This window comes from Bos indicus, chromosome 6 (assembly GCF_029378745.1).
Source record: "Bos indicus isolate NIAB-ARS_2022 breed Sahiwal x Tharparkar chromosome 6, NIAB-ARS_B.indTharparkar_mat_pri_1.0, whole genome shotgun sequence".
Lineage (NCBI taxonomy): Eukaryota > Metazoa > Chordata > Mammalia > Artiodactyla > Bovidae > Bos > Bos indicus.
In genome coordinates, this window is record NC_091765.1 from 90,371,991 (window position 1) to 90,397,450 (window position 25,460).

The window sequence follows — 25,460 nt, forward strand, 5'->3', positions numbered from 1 at the left end:
CTCTTTGTAACCCATAGGCTGCCAGGCTCCTCTGTCCATGGAATTTTCCAGGCAAGAATACTGGAATGGGTTGCCATTTCCTCCTCTAGGGAATCTTCCCAATCCAGGGATTGAACCCTAGTCACTTGCACTGCAGGTAGATTCTATACCACTGAGCCACCTGGGAAGACCAGGCAGGTAGATTACAGCTGTGGTTTTCATTCTAGAAGGCAGCGATATTAAAGAACAATACATGTACAGACATAGGGACCAGTAAGAGAAATGTACTGAGCTAAGAAGCATTAATCTTTTAAAAATTCATTATATTCTCCCAAGCCAGTAAGCAATTAAATGAAATTTTAAAAAATCAGCTCTATCTTTCCCAAAAATTTAAGCACATTTTCCTATTTCCTTACAGTAGGCTTTTTTCTTATTCCCCTCTAAGTATTACCTATTTATATATTTTTAATTAAATTAAATTATAATGTAACTTTGAAGAAGTCCTCAGCTCTTCAATTTTCCACTATATCAGGGCTTGGAATCACTGTCCTGAGATACTTGTGGGGGAGGTGGGGGTGGGGAGAAGAATACTGGGGCGACTACACAGAAGAACATAAATATTCTATGAACTTTAGGTTAAAATTATATTTTAAAAAAATCACCTTGTTCCTCTATGAGGTAAGGTCTCAGCACTTTAGCAAGACATCTTTAGCAGAAAATAAATATTTAAGATATGCAAAAAATTTGTTTGTTCCTGAGTAAAATTAAACTTGGACTCAATCTACCAAGAGTTGGAACGAGAACTCTCCTCCCAGTTCCCTGCTGCACTAAACAGGCTTTATGAATCTCTAAAAATAGGACTGATTTCCATGCACTTAATTGACACCTGCAAAAGTAGCTTTGAATTTGGCAGAAATTTCCTTCATATTTACATTCACAATGAACCACCTAACAAATGCCAGAAGAATGTGTTCGAGTTTGAGCCACACCAGAGTTTATTTGAGCTGAAAAGCATCCTTAACACTAGACAGAAACAGTTTTGCTTGCTCAAGACAGCGGAGGAACACGGGCCCCACCTCCGAAGGCGATCTGGACTCTCGCATGCTCAGATTTCAGCAAGAAAGTGTGCGTCAGTTTCTCCGTAAGTCACTGCCCCTAAACAAGTTGGGGGGTTGGGGTGGGTAGGACCGGGGAAAACTGTAACCCGACAGATGGCTGGGTGAGCTCAGACTTTCCACTCCTGTCACCGCCCCCCCCACCCCAAGCCAGCACCAGTCTGCACCCCTTGGCTTGTAGGCTCCATGCTCCACTTACACGCAGGAGGGCGTCTGCTCGGCCACCACGAAGCGACATCTCCCTTTAATGCAGTAATGCTTGTACTGCTTGGGGCACCGAGAGAAGTGGCCTCTTCGCTTTGGTTGTGTGGTGGTAGCTGAAGAAGGAGAAATGACTCAGTAAATCAACTCACTTTAAATGCATGTTTGTAAATGTAATAGAATTATATTCCTACCAGTGTCGCCAGTGTTTCTGTAGAATATACTCCCATTTCTCATCGCTCCTTCTCTCCACACTGGGATATGTCAGACTTTGGGGACCAGAAACTGGCCCTAGAGACTGGCTATTGGGGAATGTGATGGAAACGTTTCAGATTTTAACTAAGATTCCTGTTTAAACGACCTCTGAGAAAAGTCAGCGCTGTTTAAAGGGTAAACATAATTGTGATAAAAGAGGAAGATTGGGAAGATTGTCAGAGGTGTGGGGCTGATGGCATTGAAAAGAGAGGAGGGTTTTTTGTTTGTTTGTTTTTGCTTTCTTCTTTTCCTTTTTTTAAACTTAAACACAGCACTTACTAAGTGCCAGATGCTGGTCAATATGCTCTATATAGAGTCATCCCTCGGTATCTGAGGAGACTGATTTCAGGACCCCAGCTGATACCAAAATCCACAGATGCTGAGGACCCTTATATCATGGTGTTTACAGTCAGCCTTTGGTATTGCCTGGTTGGATCTTTGGTTGCCTGAATCTAAAGATGCTAACAGGAACCCGCAGATTGGGAGGGAGGGCTGTATTAGCTCATTTAATACTCATAACAGCCTTGTGAGGGAAGCACCATTCTAACTCCTGTCTATGGATGAGCACGGCACAACACTGGGAAAGACTGAAGGCAGGAGGAGAAGGGGACCACAGAGGACAAGAGGGTTGGATGGACTCGATGGACATGAGTTTGACCAAACTCCAGGAGATGGTGAAGGACAGCGAGGCCTGGCATGCTGCAGTCCGCAGAGTCGTAGAGTCGGACACGACTGAGTGACTGAACAACAGGAAAGCACAACACATCGAGGCTAAGTTACTTTCCCACATCCCGCAGCTCGTATGTGGCAGGGCTGGGACTCAGACCCAGGCAGTCCTTGCGTTTGACTGCTCCACTCTGTTGGGCAGGTAGCAGTCATCTGCTCCCTGCCTGAGGCACCCACAAGTCCTGCTTCTCTGAATCGAGATCATCCCACTCATTGGACCCCTGGGGGGCTTTTCCTGCTCTGAACGAGGAAGACTGGAAGCTTCATATCCAGGATTTCATTCCCTATACTGACTTTTTTCTTACCTTTTAGAATCTTAATTGCCTAATTTTTCAATTAGGGGAATAGGGGGGATAATATGGAGCAATTTCTCCATCGTTTACCTGTAAAAAGTTTCAATAAATAAGGGCTGTCAAGAGAAACAGTAAAAAAAAAAAAAAAAAAAATGCTAACTAGTTGTTTCATGGGTTGATTCACAATAAACGCCTACCCACACCCAGAGAAAACAGCTAACTAGCCAGCTGACCCAGGGTCGGACTTTCCATTGTCATGGTATGACCAACAGCTTGCAGGACTCAGACACCTGTGAAATCAGAAAGCCCACGGTGGTCACCACAGAAGGGCATTTCACACTAGGTTTGGCATGGCACCTGGCACTCCAATGACATTAAACAATCCTTTTAGAGAGAGCAATGACCACTGAACTTTTAATTAATATTATGAAATGAGTAAATATATAGCTGCCCAGGGTCACCACAAAGGACACTCACAAAGAACTCTGGATGATCGGTACAGAGGAAATTCCTGGGATGCCAGGTCACAGAGTTTCAGAGGGTGGGAGACGTTGGAACTGGCTGACCTGGTTTTGGTCGGGGACTTGATTACCAGTCCTGCTGACTGCTCGTACGTGCCAGACATTTGCTCCCATGCCTGCCAGTCAATGGGACTCTGGTTGAAATTTCTCCCATAAATAACTGCAAAATGTCTCAAAGGCAAAGATCTGTGTATTTTGGCAAATAGATTGATCGAATGAAAATCAACTTCCATTCATTGAGTATCTCCTCTTTCCAGAGGCCTGTAGTAAGCATGAGAAAACATCAAAGAAATAAGAGATACCCTATCTAACTAGCGACATTGGCATGATAGAACAAATTTAATTCAATAATAAGCAACAAACCAGTAAAAACAACCATAGTAACCACGTAAACAGTGTGGTCCACTGGAAACAGTGGAAAAAACACTGGCTTAGGAGGAAGGAAATCAGTGTTTCATTTTCAGCTCTGCCTTACATGAGCCATATGGGTCCAGGCAAGCTAATTAAGCTGTCTGAGCCTCAGTTCCATCATCTGGAAACTGAAGATGCTAACATCTACCTTAAAGGGCTGTTGAGAGGCTCAAGTGAAAAAATGCATGTGGAAATTCTTAACTTCCCAGGTGGCGCTATTGGTAAAGAAGCTGCCTGCAATGCAGGAGACCCAGGTTCAACCCCTGGGTCGGGAAGATCCCCTGGAGAAGGAAATGACAACCCACTCCAGTATTCTTGCCTGGAGAATTCCATGGACAGAGGAGGCTTGTGGGCTACAGATCATGGGGTCACAAAGAGTCAGACATGACTGAGCAACTTTCACTTCACTTCGTATGCAAATTCCTAGCAAAGTGCATGAGACAATAAAGTCCTTAGTAAATGAGTTGATTCTAGAATCTTGAAAATCTTGACAATTCTAAGAGAAGTCTTGCAGCAGTACCAAGAGGGCTTATCTAATTTTTTAAAAAATTCTGGAAAATGCAGAGTTTTTTTAAGAGATGCAAGCATGAGTGCTCAGTCATGTCAGACTTTTTGTGACCCATGGGCTACAGCCAGGCTCCTCTGCTGATGGGATTCTCCGCAAGAATACTGGAGTGGGTTGCCATTTCCCCCTCAAGGGCCTCTTCCTGACTCAGGGATCGAGCCAGAGTCTCTTGCATCTTCTGCATTGGCAGGCAGATTCTTTACCATTGACCCACCTGAGAAACACTTTTAGGAGATGGTGAGCAAGCAACAGAGTTGTGGAGAATTTCAAGAGAGACAATTCAGTCTTCAGGAATATGCCAGCCTTATGCAGGAGGAGGGAGGCAGATTTAATGGACATGGAAGAGACCTGAAGGAGAGCAGCCAAGGATGGCTGTGAATGGAAGTCAGAGACCTCAAATGTCAGCAGGCTGAAGTTTTACCCTTGAATGAGGTGGGAGAGAGTTGAAGAAGGTTCTTATGGGTTAAATTAAATGGTATGTGTGAAAGCTAAACTGTGAAGCATTTTACCAATGTATTAGACAATAAAGCACAGAATGGATTAAAGTAAGAAGATGCCAAGGGGGAAAGGAGGAAACTAAGTCACATCTGAGCCACGCAGACATACATGACACAGACCTGGGGCAGGGGAATGGAGGGCAAGGAGATGAATAAAAGAATAGAGAATCATCAGTACCATTTCCATCATAAAATACAGAGAATTTAAAACATGATTAATACAATAATCAGGTAAGAACAGGTAAGAACAGGGACCTACTGTATAGCTCAGGGAACTCTACTCAATACTGCATAATAACCTATATGGGAAATGAATCTGAAAAAGAATATGTATAAATTCATCACTTTGCTGTACAACTAAAACTAATACAGCACTGTAAATCAACTGCACTCCAATAAAGAAGCAGTGAGACTTCCTGACGGATCTACTGGGCTCCAGAAAGGTCTTTTCTACTTTGTAAAGCACACCTGACTTTAAATATAAGCTATATGGCTCTGTATCCTGAACTTCACTAATTCCTCTGGCTGCCATGCCCTGCTAAACATAGCCAGCCTTTTTAATAAACACCACATAGAGCAAGATACCAGAGAGCGCCTTAACCAGCAGCTGCTGGATGCAGTGATTTGATCAGCCTCGGTTCATCCAAGCAACACAAATCCATGCCAGGGAAAGGGTTGCCAGGTCCTGTTTTGATTGCTCACAGAGTTCCCTCCTTTGCCAAATAAGCATGCCCTTAAATATTCCCAGCATTATTTGGATTTGAAAACACTTCCATGTCACCAAGCAGAAAATGTCCTGTGATTTCTCTATGGAACTTTAAAACCTGGAAGAAAAATTAATCACACATATTGCCCTTCCCACTCCACACTCCCCCCCAAAAAAAGCTAAATGGGAGCCTCTCCCTCTCTCTCTTGCATGGAAATGAGAAGGCTTATCAGCATTTCCTCCTTTGAAATGCACCTAAAATTCCAGTTGCTTTCATCTAATATTCATCAAGGTCACATTATCTGAAAACTGAACAGCTATGAAATCCAACATTTTCTGCCTATCATGAGACCTGATGACATAGGGAAGGGGACGGTAAAGTCTATCCTTCCATTCCAGAGATATTTATCAAGAAAAAGGAAAAGTTAATCTTATGATAAAAGAATGATTAGTCCTACGTATTGTGTTTCTCTGTTGACAAGTGAATGGCATGGTCTTAAAAATGTAACAGCCATGAAGATTCCTCTGATATTGAGGTTTGTTTGCTGTTATTTAGTCACCAAGTTGTGTCTGATTCTTTTTCAACTCCATGGACTGTAGCCTGCCAGGTTCCTCTGTCCATGGGATTTCCCAGGCAAGAATACTGGAGTGGGGTGCCATTTCCTATTCCAAATACTAGGGGTGGTGGAACTTAATTACTCTTTTTCCCTCCTACTTGCTCTTTTCCAACTCACACTCCCCAAACCAAATCATTTCTCTGGGAATGAGTTTGTTCCGCAAAACTACATGGAAAAATTGCATGTACCAGATCACAGCACAATCTTTTAAGTGGATGGGCACTGCAGGTAACATATCACAAACTCTTCATGAGACACTATATTCCAAAGATTCTACAGCCAATTAAATAAGAAATCACCAGGGCTACTGGAGGTCAATGATGTCAAAATTTGATTCCAAGAGTTAGTAGAAGGGATCAGAAGTAAGAATATCTTTCTTTGATAGTATGGGCAGGTAGATAAGAAGTGGTCACATTTTGGGGGGTCATTAGAATCATTAGATGAGATGTGATGGCTTCTCTTGGGCCAAACTAAAGTGGAGAAATACAGCAGACACCCAGATAACCTAGTTTAAAAATAGAATTTTCCTCATTTTGATGGATGCTTTGATCAAACAGTGTGGTTCTTTAGTCTTTCTGTGTGTATGTGCTAAGTTGCTTCAGTCGTGTCTAACTCCTTGTGACGCTATGGACTGTAGCCCCCCAGGATCCTCTGTCCACGGAATTCTTCAGGCAAGAATACTGAAATGGATTGCCATGCCCTTCTCCAGGGGATCTTCCAAACCCAGGGATCGAACCCGTGTCTCTTACGTCTCCTGCATTGGCAAGCAGGTTCTTTTCTACTAGCCCCGCCTGGGAAGCCCTAGTCTTTCTGTACTTGATTCTTATTCTCCAGCCAAGCAGGCTTTGCCATGCCTTTGTGATTAAAACTCTTCACAATTAATACATTAGGCTTATTTTCATAAAATCGTCTCTTACGTATTCTGATAATGCTCATGAAAAATCTATTTAATGATTTTGCAAATGGTATCAATATCAGCAACTCTTCTGAAATCAATTACTGGGATAATGCTTTTTTGGTAAATCTCATTACAGTATTTATAACCTCTTGTATCTCTAAATCTTTAGTTAAATACATAGTTAAATCTCTATGTAAGAGATTTAAAAGAGGGGAACTAAATTCAGGCTTCCCTGGTGGCTCAGATGGTAAAGAATCTGCCTGCAATGCAGGGACCCAGATTCGATCGCTGTGTCAGGAAGATATCCTGGAGGAGAGAATGGCTACCTACTCCTGTATTCTTGCCTGAAGAATTCCATGGACAGAGAACCCTAGCAAGCCACAGTCCATGGGGTCGCAAAGAGTCGAACATGACTGAACAACTAACACTTTAAACTTCTCAACTTTATAAATTTTGAGATAGAAGTCCTACAAATGTTAACAAAGAGAGAGAGGAAGGGAAAAAAATCCTTATAAATTGACCTTCACACACAGATATCTGACCTAAAAAGAGTGGAAAACAACCAGTGCACCGAAGAGTTCAAATGGTCACAGCAGAATCTGGAGAAAATTTCCTCCTAGACTATGAAGTACAGCCTGAGACTTTAATATTTTAGACCTCTTCCCAGTAGGGACTTCATTTTACAACCTTCTTAAACCAAGAAGGGAGGAAGAAGGTTTTATATTTTTTAAGTTAATTTTTCTTCTTACCTTGCCAACTATCTCCGTGGGACAGGGGAATGTAAATTCAGGATGCTCTTGAAAAAGTGCAACATCAGAAAATTTATTGTAATTGAGGATTCCCATTTGTCTTACATTCAATGCCATTTTTTGTCAAAATGTGAATTGGTCTATTTCTCCAGGAAAAGAAAAATAAATCTCACAGATGTATTTGTTACCCTCCTGAGCTTCTAGGATATGTTTATACAGAGGGCCAATCAGGCCTCATCAGCAAGTCTTTTACCCAGAAGGACTGTGTCAACCATCTGTGAGCTTACAGGACTGGACATTCACTTATAGCTGCTCTTTTCATTCTAGCCCTTTTAAAGGAAGAAGAAAGAATTCAGTGTTGAGATTTGCGTGTATTTCATATATTTAAAATTATTCTTGGCTAGGAGATAAATAAGAATGGACAGGGAAAAAATTGCATTTCTTTTTGTTTTTCAAGAGTGCATGTGATGCCTCCTTTGCTCATTCTCCCTGGCTGGTTTGACTTCAACTCCCTCAGCTCCTAAATTTTGCAATGCATTGAGGCGCAACACTTACTCAGCTTTTCTCCTTGCTCCTCTTCCTCTCTGGGTGTTTCCTGGCTTCAAACAGCTTAATGATAACAATGCCCAAATTTGTTTCCATCCCAGATCTCTTCCTCCCATGCTAACTGCCTCATTAACATATATCTCACTGGCATTTCAACTTAACACTTCCAAAATGGAACCTAGGATTTCCACCCTCCTCAAATCTTGTCCTTCCTCATCTCAGTAAATGGCATCTGCCTCTTTTTTCCTATTACCTTTGTGACCTCATCTTTGACTATTTTGTTCATTGCTGCATCCTTGGCACTTGGAACAGGGCCTCCTGTATAGTAGGTAGCTCATAAGTACTGACAAACTGAATAAATGTTTCATTCAAGATAGAAAACGACGGACTAAAAATGGAATGCTTAAAGACTGGGGCTGTTGGCAAGTAAAATCCTGAAATCATTTAGAAACAAGAAGGACCCTTAAAAATCATTTAATTCAGGGGTCCCCAACCTCCAGGGTGTAGACCGGTACTTTCTGTCAGATCAGCAGCATTTGAATAGAAATAAAGCACACGATGGGCTTCCCTGGTGGCTCAAACAGTAAAGAATCTGCCTACAAAGCTGGAGACCTGAGTTCCGCCCCTGGGTCGGGAAGATCCCCTGGAAAAGGGAATGGCAACCCACTCCAGTATTCTTGCCTGGAGAATTTCAAGGACAGAGGACCCTGGCAGGCTACAGTCCATGGGGTCACAAGAGTCAGACATGACTGACTGACTAACACTTTCACTTTTTCACTTTCAAAGTGCACAATACAAGTAATGCAATTGAATCATCCCCAAACAACACCCCCATCCCCAGTCTGTGGAAAAATTGTCTTCCATGAAATCAATCCCTAGTGCCAAAAAGGTTGGGGACCACTGAAAGTCACTTCTTTATTTTACAGGTTCCAAATTAAGTCTTTGAAAGCTTGAGCAATGTGCTCAAGGTCACACAGTTACTCAACAGAGACAATCTGCTCCTGTTTTACATTAATTTCTCTTTCAAGAAACTACTGTCATTTGCACTTTCAAGGAATTGTTTTTTTCAGAATTTTTCTCATGTATTGAACATTCCAGTCTTCTAAAGTGATTCTAGAATATTACCATGGGAATTAACAATACACATTCTAGAGCCAGTCTTTCCAAGTTCATGTCAGGCTACTCTGCTTACCTGTGACCTTAAACAAACTAGGAAACAATTTATAGACTGAAAGTGCAATCTACAGCCTCTATAGAAAATAGCAAGGAGTTTATTCAAAAATTTTAAGTGGAACAGCCATATGATCCAACAATACCACTCCTGGGTATTTATCCAAAAATCAGGATCTCAAAAAAGAAGCTGCATTCCCATGTTAATTGTAGCATTATTCACAATAGCCAAGATGTGGAAACAACCAAAATATTTATCAAGAGATGAATTGATAAAGGAAATACAGTATATACAGACAATGGAATATTAATCAATCTTGACAAAGAAGAAAATTTTGCAATATGCAGCAACATGGATGAACCTGGAGGGCATTATGCTAAAAGAAATAAACCAGTCACCAAAGGACAAGTAATACATGATTCAACTTATATGAGTATCTAAATAGCCAAATGCACAGAAACAGAGTAGAATGGTGGTTGCCACAGGTTGCGGGGAGAGGCCTTGTTTGTTGTTCAAGGGCTATAAAGCTTCAGTTCTGTAAGATAAATAATTACTAGAGATCTGCTATCCAACATCACATGCTATAGTTAATAATATATGCTAAGTCACTTCAGTTGTCTTTGACTCTTTACAACGCTATGGACTGTAGCCTTCTAGGCTTCTCTGTCCATAGGATTTCCTAGGCAAGAATACTGGGGTGGGTTCCCATGCCCTCCGCCAGGGATCTCCCCGACTCAGGGATCAAACCGAGGCCTCTTAGTCTCCCGCATTGGCAGGTGGGGTCTGGGAAGCCCCAGTAATATTGTATCATGCACTTAAAATGTTGTTAAAAGTTCTCATGACAATAACAAAATTTAAAACTACATTTAGGAGAATGATAAGTAATAGTTTTTAACCCTGTCAATCATGAGATTACAGAATAATCTCCCAAAGGAAATGTGAAAGTGTCATTTAAGACATTCGAAACCAGACTGAAGGAAAACACACATATAAAGTAGGCTTTGTCCTTCTCACTACACAGGTGACAAGACTCACACCGTCAGGATCTAAGACAGCATGGACTCCACAGCCCATGGGCACTCTCCAGGCCACCCACTAAGGGGAGGGAGGAAAGAGGAAAGTCGGGCTAGAACTGATGACTCACATCAGGACGACTTGCTCAGCGTGCTCCTGGCTCAGTTACAACATCCCCAGGACACTAGGAAAGGAGCACTTGCACCAGGTCACCATACTGCAGCTCAGAGAAGTTTCCAGAGGTTCTTCTCCACTCTGCCCTACTTTCAGAACTGGCCTATGTTGTATTGTGTTTTGTTTTGAAACAAGAAACAGCCTCTGTAGAAGATCAGACCATACAGTGTATAAATGACAGACAGACCTTAGACCAGAAGTCAGTCAGCTGTGACCCAAAAACCAAATCTTGTTCACAGCTTCTTTCTCTAAAAAAAAAAGTCTTATTGGAAGACATCCAAAGCCATTCATTTGCATACTGTCTATGGCTGCTTTCAATGGCAGAGCAGAGTAGTTCCAAAAAAGACCACAAACCCCACAAAATCTCAGTTTTTACTATCTGACTCTACTAAAGTTGACCCCTGCCTCAGACTAATAACTTTGAGAATACTAATTCAAGCATCTGTAAGGTAAAATATGTTTTAAAAATTGATGCCTTCTTCCCTTCTTTTAAGTTATAAAATAGAAAATAAAATTTTGAATTTGAATAGAATGTGCCAACTTTCTATGAATCTAGTCTAAGATATCACATGATGCTAGAGGCTGGAAGTCACATCTATGATGGAATGAGAAAGACCTGAGTGTGAATCCCAGATTTGCAGTATACCAGCAGTGTGACCTTTGGCAATTACATATTCTTTCTAGCTTCACCTTGAAATAAAGTAAAAAATGTTACTAGCTCATAGAGTTCTTGCAAGGAGTGAATGCACTACTGTATGTAAAGCCCAGTGCCTGGTACATTAGCAAGTGCTCAAAAAACTATCTGGTTTTATGATTACTGTATTATCAACTTAAAATTTAGAGAAGTCAGCTTTCTGAGATTGAATACAAAACTGATGAAATACAAAGACATCAGTAGTTATGCATTACCTGGGCAGTTTTCTGCGTGATCTCCACAAAGAAGGCCATCATCTTCAGGACTTCTGGTTGAATTCCCATCTGCCAGAACACAGTGGAGGATCACTAGACCTTCAAGTTCAAAACAGAACCAAAATAAACATGAAACCTTGAAAACGTGCTCAAGACAAAAGATTCTATCAAAGTCTCAACCATTTATGAAAATAACAAGCCTGTGGCTCCCATTTCCAAGTTATTTTCTTGCAGCATGGAAGGGGCACCCAGGCCAGCATGTCTCATTTTTCAAGCTCAAGGCTCAAGACAGAATTTTCAAACCAGTATCACTTTCTGGGCTTCCTTGGTGGCTCAGACATTAAAGAATCTGCCCACAATGTGGGAGACCTGGGTTCGATCCCTGGGTTTGGGAAGATCCTCTGGAGAAAGGAATGGCAACCCACTCCAGTATTCTTGCCTGGGAAATCCCATAGACAGAGGAGCCTGGAGGGCTACAGTCCGTGGAGTTGCAAAGAGTCAGACACGACTGAACAAACAACACACACACATCACTTATATCTGATGAGACCTGGCCCTATAAGTGAGAAGACTTAGCCATAGCTGTGATGGAGCCTTATCCTATGAGCAGAAGCACAAAGGGAGTTCTCAGCCACCTGATGGATATATATACACTGGTGAGCTTCAGGGAAGAGGGATAATGAACCCATGTGGCAATGTATTTTCTCCACTGGTCTTCACATGCCCAGTGCTTCTCAAGTTTTAACTACCCAGTGTGCTTCCATCTGGGGAGATGCAAACTAGATATTCAATTCATAGGAACTGTTTTAAAATTTGAAGTTCCTCCAGCTTAGTAACTCTGTCTCTGAGAAGGACAGGCCTCATGGAAAAGCAGGCGGAGGAAAGGAACATGGTGCTGAGGTTAGGAAAGTTTAGAATACAAAGGGTAGTCCTTGCAGGGATTCTGATTCAAACAAACCAACAGTAAAAATCACAGTAAATATAATCAGGGGAATCTGACAATCTTAAGAAATTGTTAGAGTGTCAAGTGTGATAGGAGAAGGAAATGGCAACCCACTCCGGTATTCTTACCTAGAGAATCCTGTGTACAGAGGATCCTGGTGGGCTGCTAGCCATACGGTCTCATAGAGTCGGACACGACTGAAGCGACTTAGCATGCATCCATGCATTGGAGTAGGAAATGGCAACCCACTCCAGTATTCTTGCCTGGAGAATCCCAGGGATGGAGGAGCCTGGTGGGCTGCCGCCTATGGGGTCGCACAGAGTCAGACACGACTGAAGCGACAGCAGCAGCAGCAAGTGTGATAATGATATTGTGGTTTAGATTTTAAAAACAGAATTATATCTCTTAGAGATATGTATTTAAATACTTATTAAGGAAATTAATGTATCTCTGATTTGCTTTAAAATAATCCAAAAAGGGAAGACAGGTGTGCAGCAGTGAGGGAAAGGCATAGATGAAACAAGATGGTCCCTATATTGCTCATTGTTGAAGCTGGGTGGTATGTATGTCAAGGTTCACTCTGCTGTTGTCTCTACTTTTACATATACTTTAAAATATCTATAATAAGAAGCTGGAGAGGAGAGGGCAGAGGAGGAATGATAAAACGGCTTGGGAGCTGGATGATCCTGAGTTCATAATCTGTTTTTGCCACTTTAGAGCCATGTACCATGGGCGAATTTCATAACCTCTCGGTTTCCTCATTGGCAAGATGGAGATAATTATTATCCCTTCTTCAGAGTGCTGTCGTGAGGCTCCAACCAGCAAAGTATGCAAGGCACTTAATGCAGTGTTAACGCTTAATCAGTACTGTTAAATTACTCATTATTATGTAACTAGTAGGAACAGAGTAACTTGCAAGAACAGAGTAACTTGCCCACTGGTTGTGTTGACAAGGTTCTAAGCTGCACATGTCCTTCAAGTACAATTAAGCTCAACAAACATCCACAAGCACCCCCAAAACACACCTGTGGACAGGAAATGCTCTACCCTCAAACTCCTCCAAAGCTGCTAAGGCAGGTAATCAGCCAACCAAGTAACCAAAACACAGTGATAGTATTGTACCAGATAACAATAGAATCTAGAAAGTTCAAAGGCGGGAAGAGTTTCAAAAACAGTTTTTTCAAAACAGAGAGTTTTTTCTCTCTCTATTGAATTGGGGGGAAAAAAAATTTTTTTTTTAAAGAGGTGGTACCTAGCATTGAAAACAGTGAAGAAAAAAAGAAACTCATATCCATTGATAATAGGTAAATTATTACTACTCTTCCGCAGGACAATTTATCAGGACTTTTAGCTAAAAGCTTAAAAATTGTCCAAGTGCTTAAATCCAGTAATCTCATTTCTAGCAAGTTTTCCCAAGGAAATAAATTAAAATACATAAAAAGATTTCACTACAAAATTTCTACATGTGACATGGCTTATAAAAAAATTAGAAATTGGCCTAAATATCTAACAATAGAGAGCTGATTAAAGATATAGGAAATACTTCTGGGTAATATAATGCTCTTCAGTCATAAAAATTTATTTTCAAACATTTAAAAATATCCCTCAGTAAGAGAAGCAAGTTATAGACTAGTAATTAGTGAGATCTGAGTGTTTTTTTCTGCATGTGTTTGTGATAAATATAAAAATATCCATATAGATAAATAGTTTAAAAAAAAGATGGGTAAGTAAGTAGATAGAGTTGCCCACATGGTTAGAAGAATTTTTTGTTAATTATCCTAATTTGCACTTTCTAATTTTTCTACTTGACTATTCTGTTTGTTGAAACAATAAAAAAGGAGCAGCTCAAATTTAAAAAAAAAAAAAAAAAAACACAATTTGGCACAATTTGGATACCAAATTTCTATATATTTTTCTGCCTTTAACCCTGTTACCTGGCTCCTCCTTTCACACTTAGAACAAACCAGAAACAGTCATTTAAGACTTCTCAAGTACAGGAGCTATATATTTCCCAGCTCTGAAATCCTGTTATTTAACACAGAACACAAGGGATATTCAACAAATGTTGATAGAAGAGTGATCTTAGATTAATCTATGAACATACAAAACAAACATTAAGTTCAAAGATCCCAATGTCAATGTCCAGTGGAAAATTTTATGCTTTTTTATTATAAAACAGGTTTAAAGCATTTTTAAAACCCCACATATGGGCTTTCTTCATGGGCACAATCAGAGGCATTAATTCTTCGGTTAATCTGTTCTGATGATGGAAACTGAAAAAAAAAAACCATTAAATCTCATAGAGATTTAACATCTGCAAACTAAGGATGGCAATATCTTCATCTTAAGACTATTGTAAAATGTAAATTAACATAAGAAAAGATACACACACGGCTTGACAGATAGTGTACAACTTTTAATCTTCTTGAGTTCCTTCCCTTATCAGTTTATAATTTAACACAACATTCTTTATTCCCACATGACAGAGGAAGTCCTGATTCCATGGAAATCCTGCCTGGGCCTCCGAACACTCTGGCAGGCTGTGCCCAGGCTGTCTTCTGCTAAGGCTCACTCCACATGCTGGCATCAGCTGGCAAAGAAATTCCACTAGGGAGAGCCCCTGGGAGGACCCCTTGGGTTAGACATTCTCGGGCCAATTAGACACCAAGTTCAAGGGTCTGTGATGAGGTACATAGCTCCTCCTACTCCCATGCAATAATCTTCATTAGCTGGTGGTCATGAACCAAATCAAGCTTGATTTTAAAGAACAATTTACTTGGTCTGCATAGTTTTTTTAAAACTGAATCATGATGGTTTATATCAAGCCTGGATTTTTCTGCTTCTACTTAAAAAGTGGAAGTCTGAAACACCTTCATAGCAACAACTAGCTGGAACCTAGTAGCACATGACCTCTTTAAATGCCACAGACTCCATCAGGCTTGCTGAGTTCATTTATTTTAACTTCCTAGACCCTGACAGGAATCTGAGTGTGTGATCCATATGGAGAGACTCAGAAATCAGAGAAGTGCTCACAAAAGCATCTACTCAATATTGAAGGCTGCTTCAAAGAGAAAGGACGCTCCTGTTTCATCCATAATTCAACAGATATTTATTAAACATTTTGGGTTTGGCACTGATGCAAGACACTGAATGTTCAAAGATAACAAATATCATCACTACCTTCAAGGAACTCATATTCTTATAAGGAAGATCGATACACAAATCCATAAGATATAATGTGATAAGCAGAACAGGTAGCATGGGACTAACACAGGGTGGAGAATCAACTTGCATAGCAGCAAAAACTTCACAGAGAAGGTGGGAATTACAGTGACTTTTTAATAGGTAATAAATGCTTTTTTAAAACATCAAAACTTCTAGAAAACAAATACTGAGTTATCAAGATAACGTGATTATATCATATTGTTTCAGCAGTTGACAATATTTATGTGGTAATGATAATATAAATACTGATGAAAGTGAAAGTCACTCAGTCATGTCTGACTCTTTGCAACCCCATGGACTATACAGTCCATGGAATTCTCCAGGCCAGAATACTAGAGTGGGTAGTCTTTCCCTTCTCCAGGGGACCCAGGGATTGAACCCAGGTCTTCTGCATTGCAGGCAGATTCATTATCAGCCGAACCACAAGGGAAGCCCAAGAATACTGGAGTAGGTAGCCTATCCCTTCTCCAGCAGATCTTCCTGACCCAGGAATCAAACTGTGGTCTCCTGCATTGCAGATACATTCTTTACCAACTGGGCTATCAAATGTGTCATAAAATTAAGACCATTAATTAGCCAACATAGACCATGTAGAGTAACTAGTTGTGATTAATCATTATCTATGCAGTGCTCATCTATGCAGTGCTCATCATCAAAGTGTTTTGAGTATTACCCTTATAGTCACTATACTGGAATGAGAAGAGAAACTCAACAAGTCTAAACTTGACAACTCATGAAATAGTATTACAAATGGTTTAGCAATACAGAGGTAAATACAGACGCAGCACCTTAAAGAGTCAAAAGTGGTTGATTCTAGCAAGGTGAAGAGCCAGGAAGGCAGGAACAAAGATCTGCTATTCAATATTATGATCCTTTTAGCACTATTTGATTTTTAAAAATCTGTGTATGTGTATTACTTTATTAAAAACAAAATTAATTTTTAAGAAAAAGACAACTAAAATTGTAACTAACCAGGGCATTCTAAATGAAAGAGACAACTTATAAAAAGGCATGGCATGACTAATACAACTTGTCCAGTTCTTTGGAGGGCTGGTGGGGATTGTGATGGAAGAAAAGATTGGGGGGCCCGTGGGTCACAAATGGCTGCTGCTGCTGCTAAGTCACTTCAGTCGTGTCCGACTCTATGCAACCCCATAGACAGCAGCCCACCAGGCTCCCCAGTCCCTGGGATTCTCCAGGCAAGAACACTGGAGTGGGTTGCCATTTCCTTCTCCAATGCATGAAAGTGAAAAGTGAAAGTGAAGTCGCTCAGTCGTGTCCGACTGCAGCCTACCAGGCTCCTCCATCCATGGGATTTTCCAGGCAAGAGTACTGGAGTGGAGTACCATCACCTTCTCTGCACAAATGGCCAAGAGCCATGTTAATTACTTTGGATCTGCTTCCCTGGTGGCTCAGACAGTAAAAAAAAATCTGCCTGCAATGCGGGAGACCCAGATTCCATCCCTGGGTCAGGAAGATCCCCTGGAGAAGGAAATGGCAACCCATTCCAGGATTCTTGCCTGGAAAATCCCATGGACAGAGGAGCCTGGAGGGCTACAGTCCAAGAAGTCACAAAGAGTTGGATGTGGCTAAGCAACTAACACTTTCACTTTCGTGTAGTTAAAATGGGGTCATTGAAAAGTTTTAAGTGAGAACCATTGTGATCGTCTGTTTTTCCACTTTGAAAAGGTTCCTTTAATACCAGTACAGGTGATTCAGATACACCTAAATGACGGTGGTGGCAACACAACCCTATGGAGAAGAAGAAATTAACATGAGAGACATGCACAAAGTGAAATATACACAAAAAAGACTTGGTGACTAATAAGCTAGAGTAGGAGGTGGGGTAAAAGGAGTCTAGGATGACTCCACAGTTTGTGACTAGAGTTACTGGCTGGATTGCGGTACCAACCACCTGTATAAGGTATACAAGAAAACAAACAGGTTGAGGATTGCTACAGACTGTTTTGTTGAAACCTAATCTCGAATGTGATGTGACTAGGTCGTGAGGGTGGAGCCCTCATGTTTGGGATCAGACCTTATGAAAGACACCTCACAGAGCTCCCTTGCTTCTTCTGCCATGTGAGGACACAGTAGAAAGATGGCTGGCTATGAACCAGGAAGCAGGCTCTCTCCAGACACTGAATCTGCTAGAGATCTTCATCTGGGACTTAGCAGCCTCCAGAACTGTGGAAAATAAATGTTTGTTGTTTACAAGCCACCAAGGCTATGTTATGTTATTACAGCAGCCCAAACTGAATAAAATAGGCATGGAGAAAAATTCAGTTTTAGACATTCTGAATCTGACATGACTGTGTCTCATTTACAAATAGTAGATAGATATTAGATCTGGAACCCTGGAGTGAAGTCAAAGCTACAGGTTCTGAATTTTGGAGTCATGAAAAATAAACTGGTATTTAACACCATTGATATGGATCTGTTAGAAAGAACTATGTGAAAAGAAAAAAAAAAGCTGACTAAGCATACAATCCTGAAAAAAAAAAAACAAAAAAAACCCAGTATCGTAGAGGAGCAGAAAGAGAAGAGACCTCAAGGGATCAAGAAGGAACAGCCACAGAACTAAGAAGAGAAGTTTCCTAGAAGAATTTGATCAACTGTATATGGTGACTCAGCAGTAAAGAACCACCTGCAGTGCAGGAGACTTTGGTTAGATCCCTGGGTCGGGAAGATTCCCTATAGGAGGAAATGGTGACCCACTCCAGTATTCTTGCCTTGAAAATCCCATGGACAGAGGAGCCTGGCAGGATATAGTCCCTAGGGTTGCAAAGAGTTGGACATGACTGAGCAAAAGTAGGGATAAGGGCTGATGGAGAATTAAAAATAAAAACTGAAATATATGCATTAGATTTGAAAACCAAAAAGCACTAACAATATCTTGCTAGATAGAAATGGCATGAAACATGTGCAAATAACTGTAGATTACTCTTCAAAGATTAGAAAGGGAAGGGTACCATTAGTCAATATGTACAGAAAAGAGAATTATTTTGCTTTCATCCTTATTATGAAAGATAATTGACAGGAAGATGCCAAAGGTACAAGGGAGAGGCAAAGGATGAATGAATGACAGAGGCAGAGAGTTTGGAAAGTTTAGCCCAAAAGGCAGGGCCACTGCAATTGCAAGGCAGTCCTTGGCTGTCAAAGTTAGTAGTTCTGGCAGATATAACTTTATTTCAAGTGAATGAAAAGTCCTTGGTGAATAAAAGCTTAAAGACATCTTATATTCAATATATCTTACCTCATTGATCACAGAAACACACGTTCTGGTTAAAATGAGTGGGAAATATCTAATGGGTTTCTCCACTTTCACACTACTAGCATTTTGGGGCTGGATAATTCTTTCTTTCAGGGTGCTATGTGCTGTACTATGACTAGCAGTATACCTGGCTTTTGCCCACAAAATGCCAGTGTCATCCCCCTCCCTTCCTCCATCCAACCCTAACGTCACAATCAAAACTATCTCCAGACCTTGCCAAATGTTTCCTTGGGTGAGAAATTACATTGGTTGAGAACCACTGAAATTCTCTTCAAACCATTTTAATTTTTTTTTTATCCAAAACACAGCTTTCATTTTTTAAATATATTCCTTTAATCTAATTCAACTGCATAGCTTCAAAGGCTCAAATTTTGACTTAAAAAATTTCTTAGGGAAAATGCCATTATCTTATAGAAAGATCACCAGACTCAGTCATTAATTCACCACTTGACCTTGAGTTAATTAACACACTCTCCTGAACTTTTTCCTCAAGAAAAAGTACAATCAAAGGCTCTCTGCCTATCCCATGATCTAGTTCACAAAAATCAAGTGCAATAATTTAGCAAAAGAATTTTTAAAAGAAGACACATTATTAAAATTATGTTTATCAGAGAACCTATGGATTTTATTTTAGAGAAAATGAAAGAAAGTATGATCCTAGATGTGGAAAACATAAGATTTTCATTCAAGAGTCACAAATTATATTAAATTTCAGAATTAGTAAGAACCTCAGAGGTATTCAAATCTCCTACCAACCAACTCTCATGGCTAAATTGCCTCAGTCATGTGCAACTCTTGCAATCCTATGGACTGTAGCCTGCCAGGCTTCCCCATCTGTGAGAGAGGCAGGCAATACTCCAGGCAGGAATACTGGAGTGGGTTGCCATGGCCTCCTCTCTGGGATCTTCCCAATCCAGGGATTGAACCCATGTCTCTTATGTCTCCTGCATTGGCAGGTGGGTTCCCACTAGCTCTACCTGGAAAGCCCCCAACCAACTCTCAGCTTCTCTATAAAACATCCCCTGAGACAGTTCATTAAGCCCACCTTTAAAATTTTGGCACAGAGACTTCACTGTCTTATAAGGCATCCCATTTCAATGAGACCATTCACCCATTCTTTCGATCACAGTCATTCATTCGAAATAAATATTAAGCATCTATTTCTAAGCCTCTATAAATGCTTCTTTATGTTGAACTAGTTTTTTCCTTTTCATAATTTTACTCTGCTAATTGGAATCACATAGAATAAGTCGAATCTCTCTTTCTCATGACAGATCCTCATATATTTGAAGCCAGAAATCAGGTCTTCCTGAAAGAATTTCTCTTTCTCAAGTTAAACGTCCTGGTGACTTCAATCACATTTTACCTGAAATCACCAAGACCTCTCATAAACCTTACATCCTCCTTAAATACAAGGTTCAAATAAAGCAGTATTTTACATGGTTTGGCAAAGACAGAGTGGGGCTCTCAACCACCACAGTAAAGGCACCATATGCAGCCCCATAGCATATCAGCCCTTTTAAATTATTCCATTAATTTCAGGGGTTTTATGCTGCTTAGAATAAAAAGAAACTCCTAAGTTTCTTATATGCTAGAAGGCAGTGAATTGATGGATTTTTTTGTTCCTTTGTTTTGTTTTGTTTCGTTTCAGTTTTCACCTAAACATGAATTTGCAGTTGTCCCTTTATATTGCATTAAATTTTAGCTACCATCCAAATATTTCACAATCTCTTTGTTTTCTTATTCTTTCATTCAGTCTATTATCCATGTCTCCCTGCTGCACATGACCTGCAGAATTCTCAGATGCATTCAAGCAATAAAAATAACACACAAAAAAGTTAAATTAGCTGCACTTACTAAGTGACTGGATATTGAGTCTGTATTTCTGGGGTTGGTTTTTAAATGGCGAATCTACTCATAAAGACAAAAAGGAAAAGAAACCTAATTCTACTTTAGTGAGTCAAAGCTCCATTTACTTTTCTTCACTTTGAGGTTCTCAAATTAAAAATTATGGAACGTATTAAAAGTATTATCCCCGTCAGCCAGCATAGAGAATGAAGTCATTGGGAACAATACAAGCATTCAAAGAGACACAGTTGACAAGGAGCATGACCCATCGTCTTAAAGTTACTGCTAATGTTGAGGTAAGTCATACACCAGCTGGGTCAACTATTTAAAAAGATCAAACGTGACCAAGCCAAACAGTCACATATGTTGTATTCGCCTCATCTCTGAGCTGAACTTTCCGTTTTTAGACCCAAGTGCATTTTATATTTTTAAAATAATATAACAGTATCACAAAATGTCCGTATGTCCTAATTTAGGACATCTACTCGTGTCTACTAAATCCAGTGATTTCCTGTGATATCATATCAATCTTATTTTAGGATTCAAATCACACTCCATGTCCCATTAGGCAATCCAACTGTAAATCAACAGAGAATATATCAATTTACAAATATAAGCAGAAATCAGAAGAATATTTCATAGTCAAATTCCCAAAAGTTCATTTATATTAGAGGGATTAATAAGAAAAGGATATGTTTGGAGACAAATGGAGCTGTATTTGAATCCTGAATGTACCTTTTAATTTACCAGCTTTGTGATATGATCAAGTTACTCAACATTGAACTACAGGGTGTCCATCTACAAATGGAGGCCTATAATACATGACTTACAAGGTAACAATTTAGCTAGCTGCTTAAAGAAACTGGAAAAAGTAAATTATGATTATTAACCTTGACAATACCTGTCACAATATAGGACTCAACAGAATAGCAGCTATGGGACTAAAAGCAAAAAAATTCTTATTTCTCTAGTAAAATATAGATTCTCATTCTCATTAATGGGACATTTCTACATTTATGGTGTGATTTGCCTCTTGTATAAAGTATTCCTATGAAACAACCTACAAAAGATAAATAAATGTACATATACCTATTACACTTCTAAAGTGCAAGATGAAATGTGTTCAGTGAGAAAAACCTGTATGTTGGTCTTTTCACATGCTGTTTTTCTCCAGTGTTTTTTAAAAAATAATTAACATGAACACACTTCAACCAATTAATAGAAATACATCATCTTCTACATTTATGTTTCTTTGTATTTTCAGTACAGTCTGTCAGCAACTCAGCATGGTGTTTATGTCAGATGGGTGGTACTGATTCAGTTGGTTTGTTAAATAAGTCAATGATGCAAATATAACAGATAAATTCAGATCTTAGATGATACTATTTAGCAATCAAATGTATTATATATCTAATTTTTAATTTCTGAAAAATAAAATTAATAAAGTTTTAAAATTTAAATCAATGTTAGAATTTAAGCAGCTGGGAAATTTCCCCAATGTATCTCTATTGTTAAAAAGAAAAACAGAATCCTAAGCATGCATACTATACACAAAAAGCATTTTCTACATCCAAAAAGAGGACATATCTAAAATGAATTTGAAAAAAATATTCAGGAGTAGAAATCCTTTTTAACATTGAGCTTGTGGGTGGCTGAGTAAAAAACTGTGAAATAGATTGAGTTTGACATTGATGTTCTCCTCCATCTTTTGGTGACTCCTTTCCTATCCTTTTTCATTGTTGTCTTTTCCTCTCCTATAAACCAGTATCCTCCTATTGCTTTAACATTTCCCCTAATAGAACATAATTTCTTCCTAGATTTCCCTTTCCAAATGCATTTGCTTTCAAAGCATACCTGCAAAGAAAGAAATTGTTTAACTCAACAGAAATACTCTAGAATAGAGTGCCTCAACTGGGTCTTCTAGGAGCCTGAGATACAGATTAAGGGATTATCACTTTGTAGGGGATGTACAAGCTCTGGGTCGTGAGAATGAGAAAAAAGGAAAGGAAGCTGAGAAGGAGACAATGCAACGTCGTGAGTGTACCCATCACTCTGGGTGCAGCTCCAGAGTGAGTCACAAAGACAGAAATGAGTGACACGTCCACTCATCCATGGTCTATGTAAAAAGTCTGTAAAGGAACTACATCTTGAAGTAGCACAACAGGAGAAAGAATGCAGGAGGGATTTCTCTTCCCCAGTCACTTCCATCACCCATTTCCCACTGGATGAAATTTACCCCTCTGGGTGCTGCCTGCCCCTCTTTTTGGCCCCGTGGTGAGTGAGAGGCTGGAATGCCTGCCCTGGGACATGGCCTTGTATCTAAGTCCCGAAAGACGGGCAACCTGGTATGAGCAGAGAGCAGACCAAGGGACAAGGGAGGTAGTTGAAGGGCCCTTAAGAAATGCCTGACTTTGTGTCCCAATATAGTGGAGTATTTGGTGGCATCAGAACACCTCAGAGGGAGCCTTGTTCCAGGACAAGGAGAGATTTTTCTAATATCTCTCAAATCACACCACCAGAAGGACTATGTATTCTTAAAAAAATGAAAGACTGGTTCCAGATTTTCAGGGCTAGGAGAGGAGACCTAGAAAAGGGTAGAGAAAAAAATGAGAGTCTTCACAAATAGTTTATGTCCATTCAAAATAAGAGAAGTAGAATATGAACTCCTTCCTCCTTCAACACAAAATTTTATTCAAAATGGTAAAAACAATATCTTAGTGTTTAAGAAGGACTTAGGATGATGGATCACATATATTTAACTCATAAAAGAACACCACAATAATATTTTTAAAGCTCAGAAAGGGAAGCAATGTAACAACCTGTCATACATAAACTAACTCATATATCTGAAAGCTGTCAACACAATAATGCCTTTGCCAGTAAATCAACCTTTTTATTTTGGCCATTGACCATTATTAAATCTATGACAACAATGACTAAATTGAATAAGAACCCTATAGTAACCTAGAGCTAGTTTCTTAGAAATCATCAGTTGTCAAAACCTGACTTTTTTAATCCTATTCCTTTATGATAAGGCCAGACAAGACAGTCAGACGTTGTAGCACTTTAAATGAAAAGCTCTGGGCTCACTGAATTTCTGTAATAGTTCAACGAGAGGAAGCAAAAGGAACCAAGGAAAAAGAAAATTTGTTATCAAGGAGGATTATCCAAGTGCAAAGTGAGGAGGAATAGCAAAGTTGGCCTCTCGATCCAGCGATAACACAGCCTCTGACCCATGAGGAAACAGTCATCAAACTTTAATAATGGTAAAGAAAAGAAAACCCTATGTTTTAGAGTAGATAGGGTTTTAGAGTAGATAGGGTTTTAGAGTAGATGCTCACCCAACCTAAAAAAGTCCCAGAATTTAGGCCCTTAAAATAATTTAACCCAACTTAACATTAACCCATTATTATCTTTATTGATCAAACCATTTGCAGAGACAAGAAATATCAATCAATATCAGATAGTATATTTATAAGTGCCAGGGCTTCCCTGGTGGCTCAGATGGTAAAGAATCTGCCTACAATGCAGGAGTCCTGGGTTCGATCCCTGGGTCAAGAAGATCTCTTGGAGAAGGGAATGGATACCTACTCCTGTAGACTTGCCTGGAGAATTCCATGGACTGAAGACACGTAGACGACAGTCCACGTTGTCACAAAAAGCTGGACACAACTGAGTGACTAATGGTAAATAACTATAAAGAAAATAAATTCTAGTAGAATTCCAAAAAGAGGCAAGGTGTTGAGCTGAAGAAACCACTGGGAAAAGTTTCACAAAAGAAGTTGGAAACCAAACTGAACCAAAGGTAATGACATAGAAAGGAGCTGAGTATGCTCTGGGGGCCAATGAGTAAAGATGTCCAATCAGAGTGAAAAATTATACACAGAACTATTAGACAACAAGGGCCTTCTTGATGTGTGCGGTGTGACTATGAAATTATTCAATTGATTTTCTTGTGTGACCTATGAAAATAAGACTCATTAAGAAATAGTCACACCACATAGTTCTAATTGAAACTTTGCAACCTCTGTTCACCACATCCTGAATAAAGCATCTGACTAATCTAGAAAACCACTCAAGAAGTATTTAATAGGGGTGGATGCTGTTGGTTAGAAATCAGTAAGAAAGAACAGAGTGCATTTTGTTTGTTATGCTTCTGTCAAGGCCAATGAAAAGTGTATTCATTTCATCTGGCATCTAAGTCACATTTTTGTACTTCTTGCCCTCTCTTCCAGGGTAATTTTCATTTATCTAAAAGTGAGTAGAGAATCTTCTCATGGAAGTTTCCTATCACAGGATGGCAATTTTATAAATGTGTCTCCTGAAATAATAACATTTGAAATTTTAGTCAACAGAACTTATCAATTATAGTTATATCAGGGATTTTTCCCTTCACAATAGGATCCCAAGTGATAATTATCATCCCAACAGATGGTAAAATATAGAGTGCAGAGTCTTTAAGGCAAAAACTGAGGCTACAGCATGGGATTGATACTATATCCCAGGATATACTCTCATCACATCATATGAGGGGTACATGATACTGTATTGGCATTGTTGGTTGTGTTAACCTTGATAATTCTAGTCATGGAAAGACATGGTTACTGAATACAGTTTGGGGCAGGGAGAGTGGGGGAATAAGTGATTTTTTTTTTTCAAATTCTTTACCGTTGGCCCCCAAGGTCTCCAAATGTCCTGCCTCTTCTCCTCTCAGGGAAGTCAGCCGACAGTTTCTTAGTTTGAAACTCTATCTACCTACCTCCAAAGTATCCCCAAAGTGAAGTAGCATCATAGTAACATCCATCATTCATAGAGACATAAGC

At 39.7% G+C, this 25,460-nt stretch overlaps 1 protein-coding gene across 2 annotated transcripts in view; it reads right to left on the minus strand.

The window, feature by feature from the left end:
* The window catches only part of BTC (betacellulin), a 50,033-nt gene that overhangs the window by 14,682 nt on the left and 9,891 nt on the right, over nt 1-25,460 (minus strand). Inside the window, exons 2-3 of one of the 2 annotated variants that reach the window (XM_070791591.1) lie at nt 11,348-11,416; nt 1,294-1,411 (exon numbers count right to left, since the gene is read on the minus strand). In XM_070791591.1, coding sequence (XP_070647692.1) covers nt 1,294-1,411; nt 11,348-11,416 — 187 coding nt within the window. Of the gene's footprint in view, nt 1-1,293; nt 1,412-11,347; nt 11,447-25,460 lie in introns of both variants that reach the window. The other variant, XM_019962069.2, reaches the window with a different exon arrangement.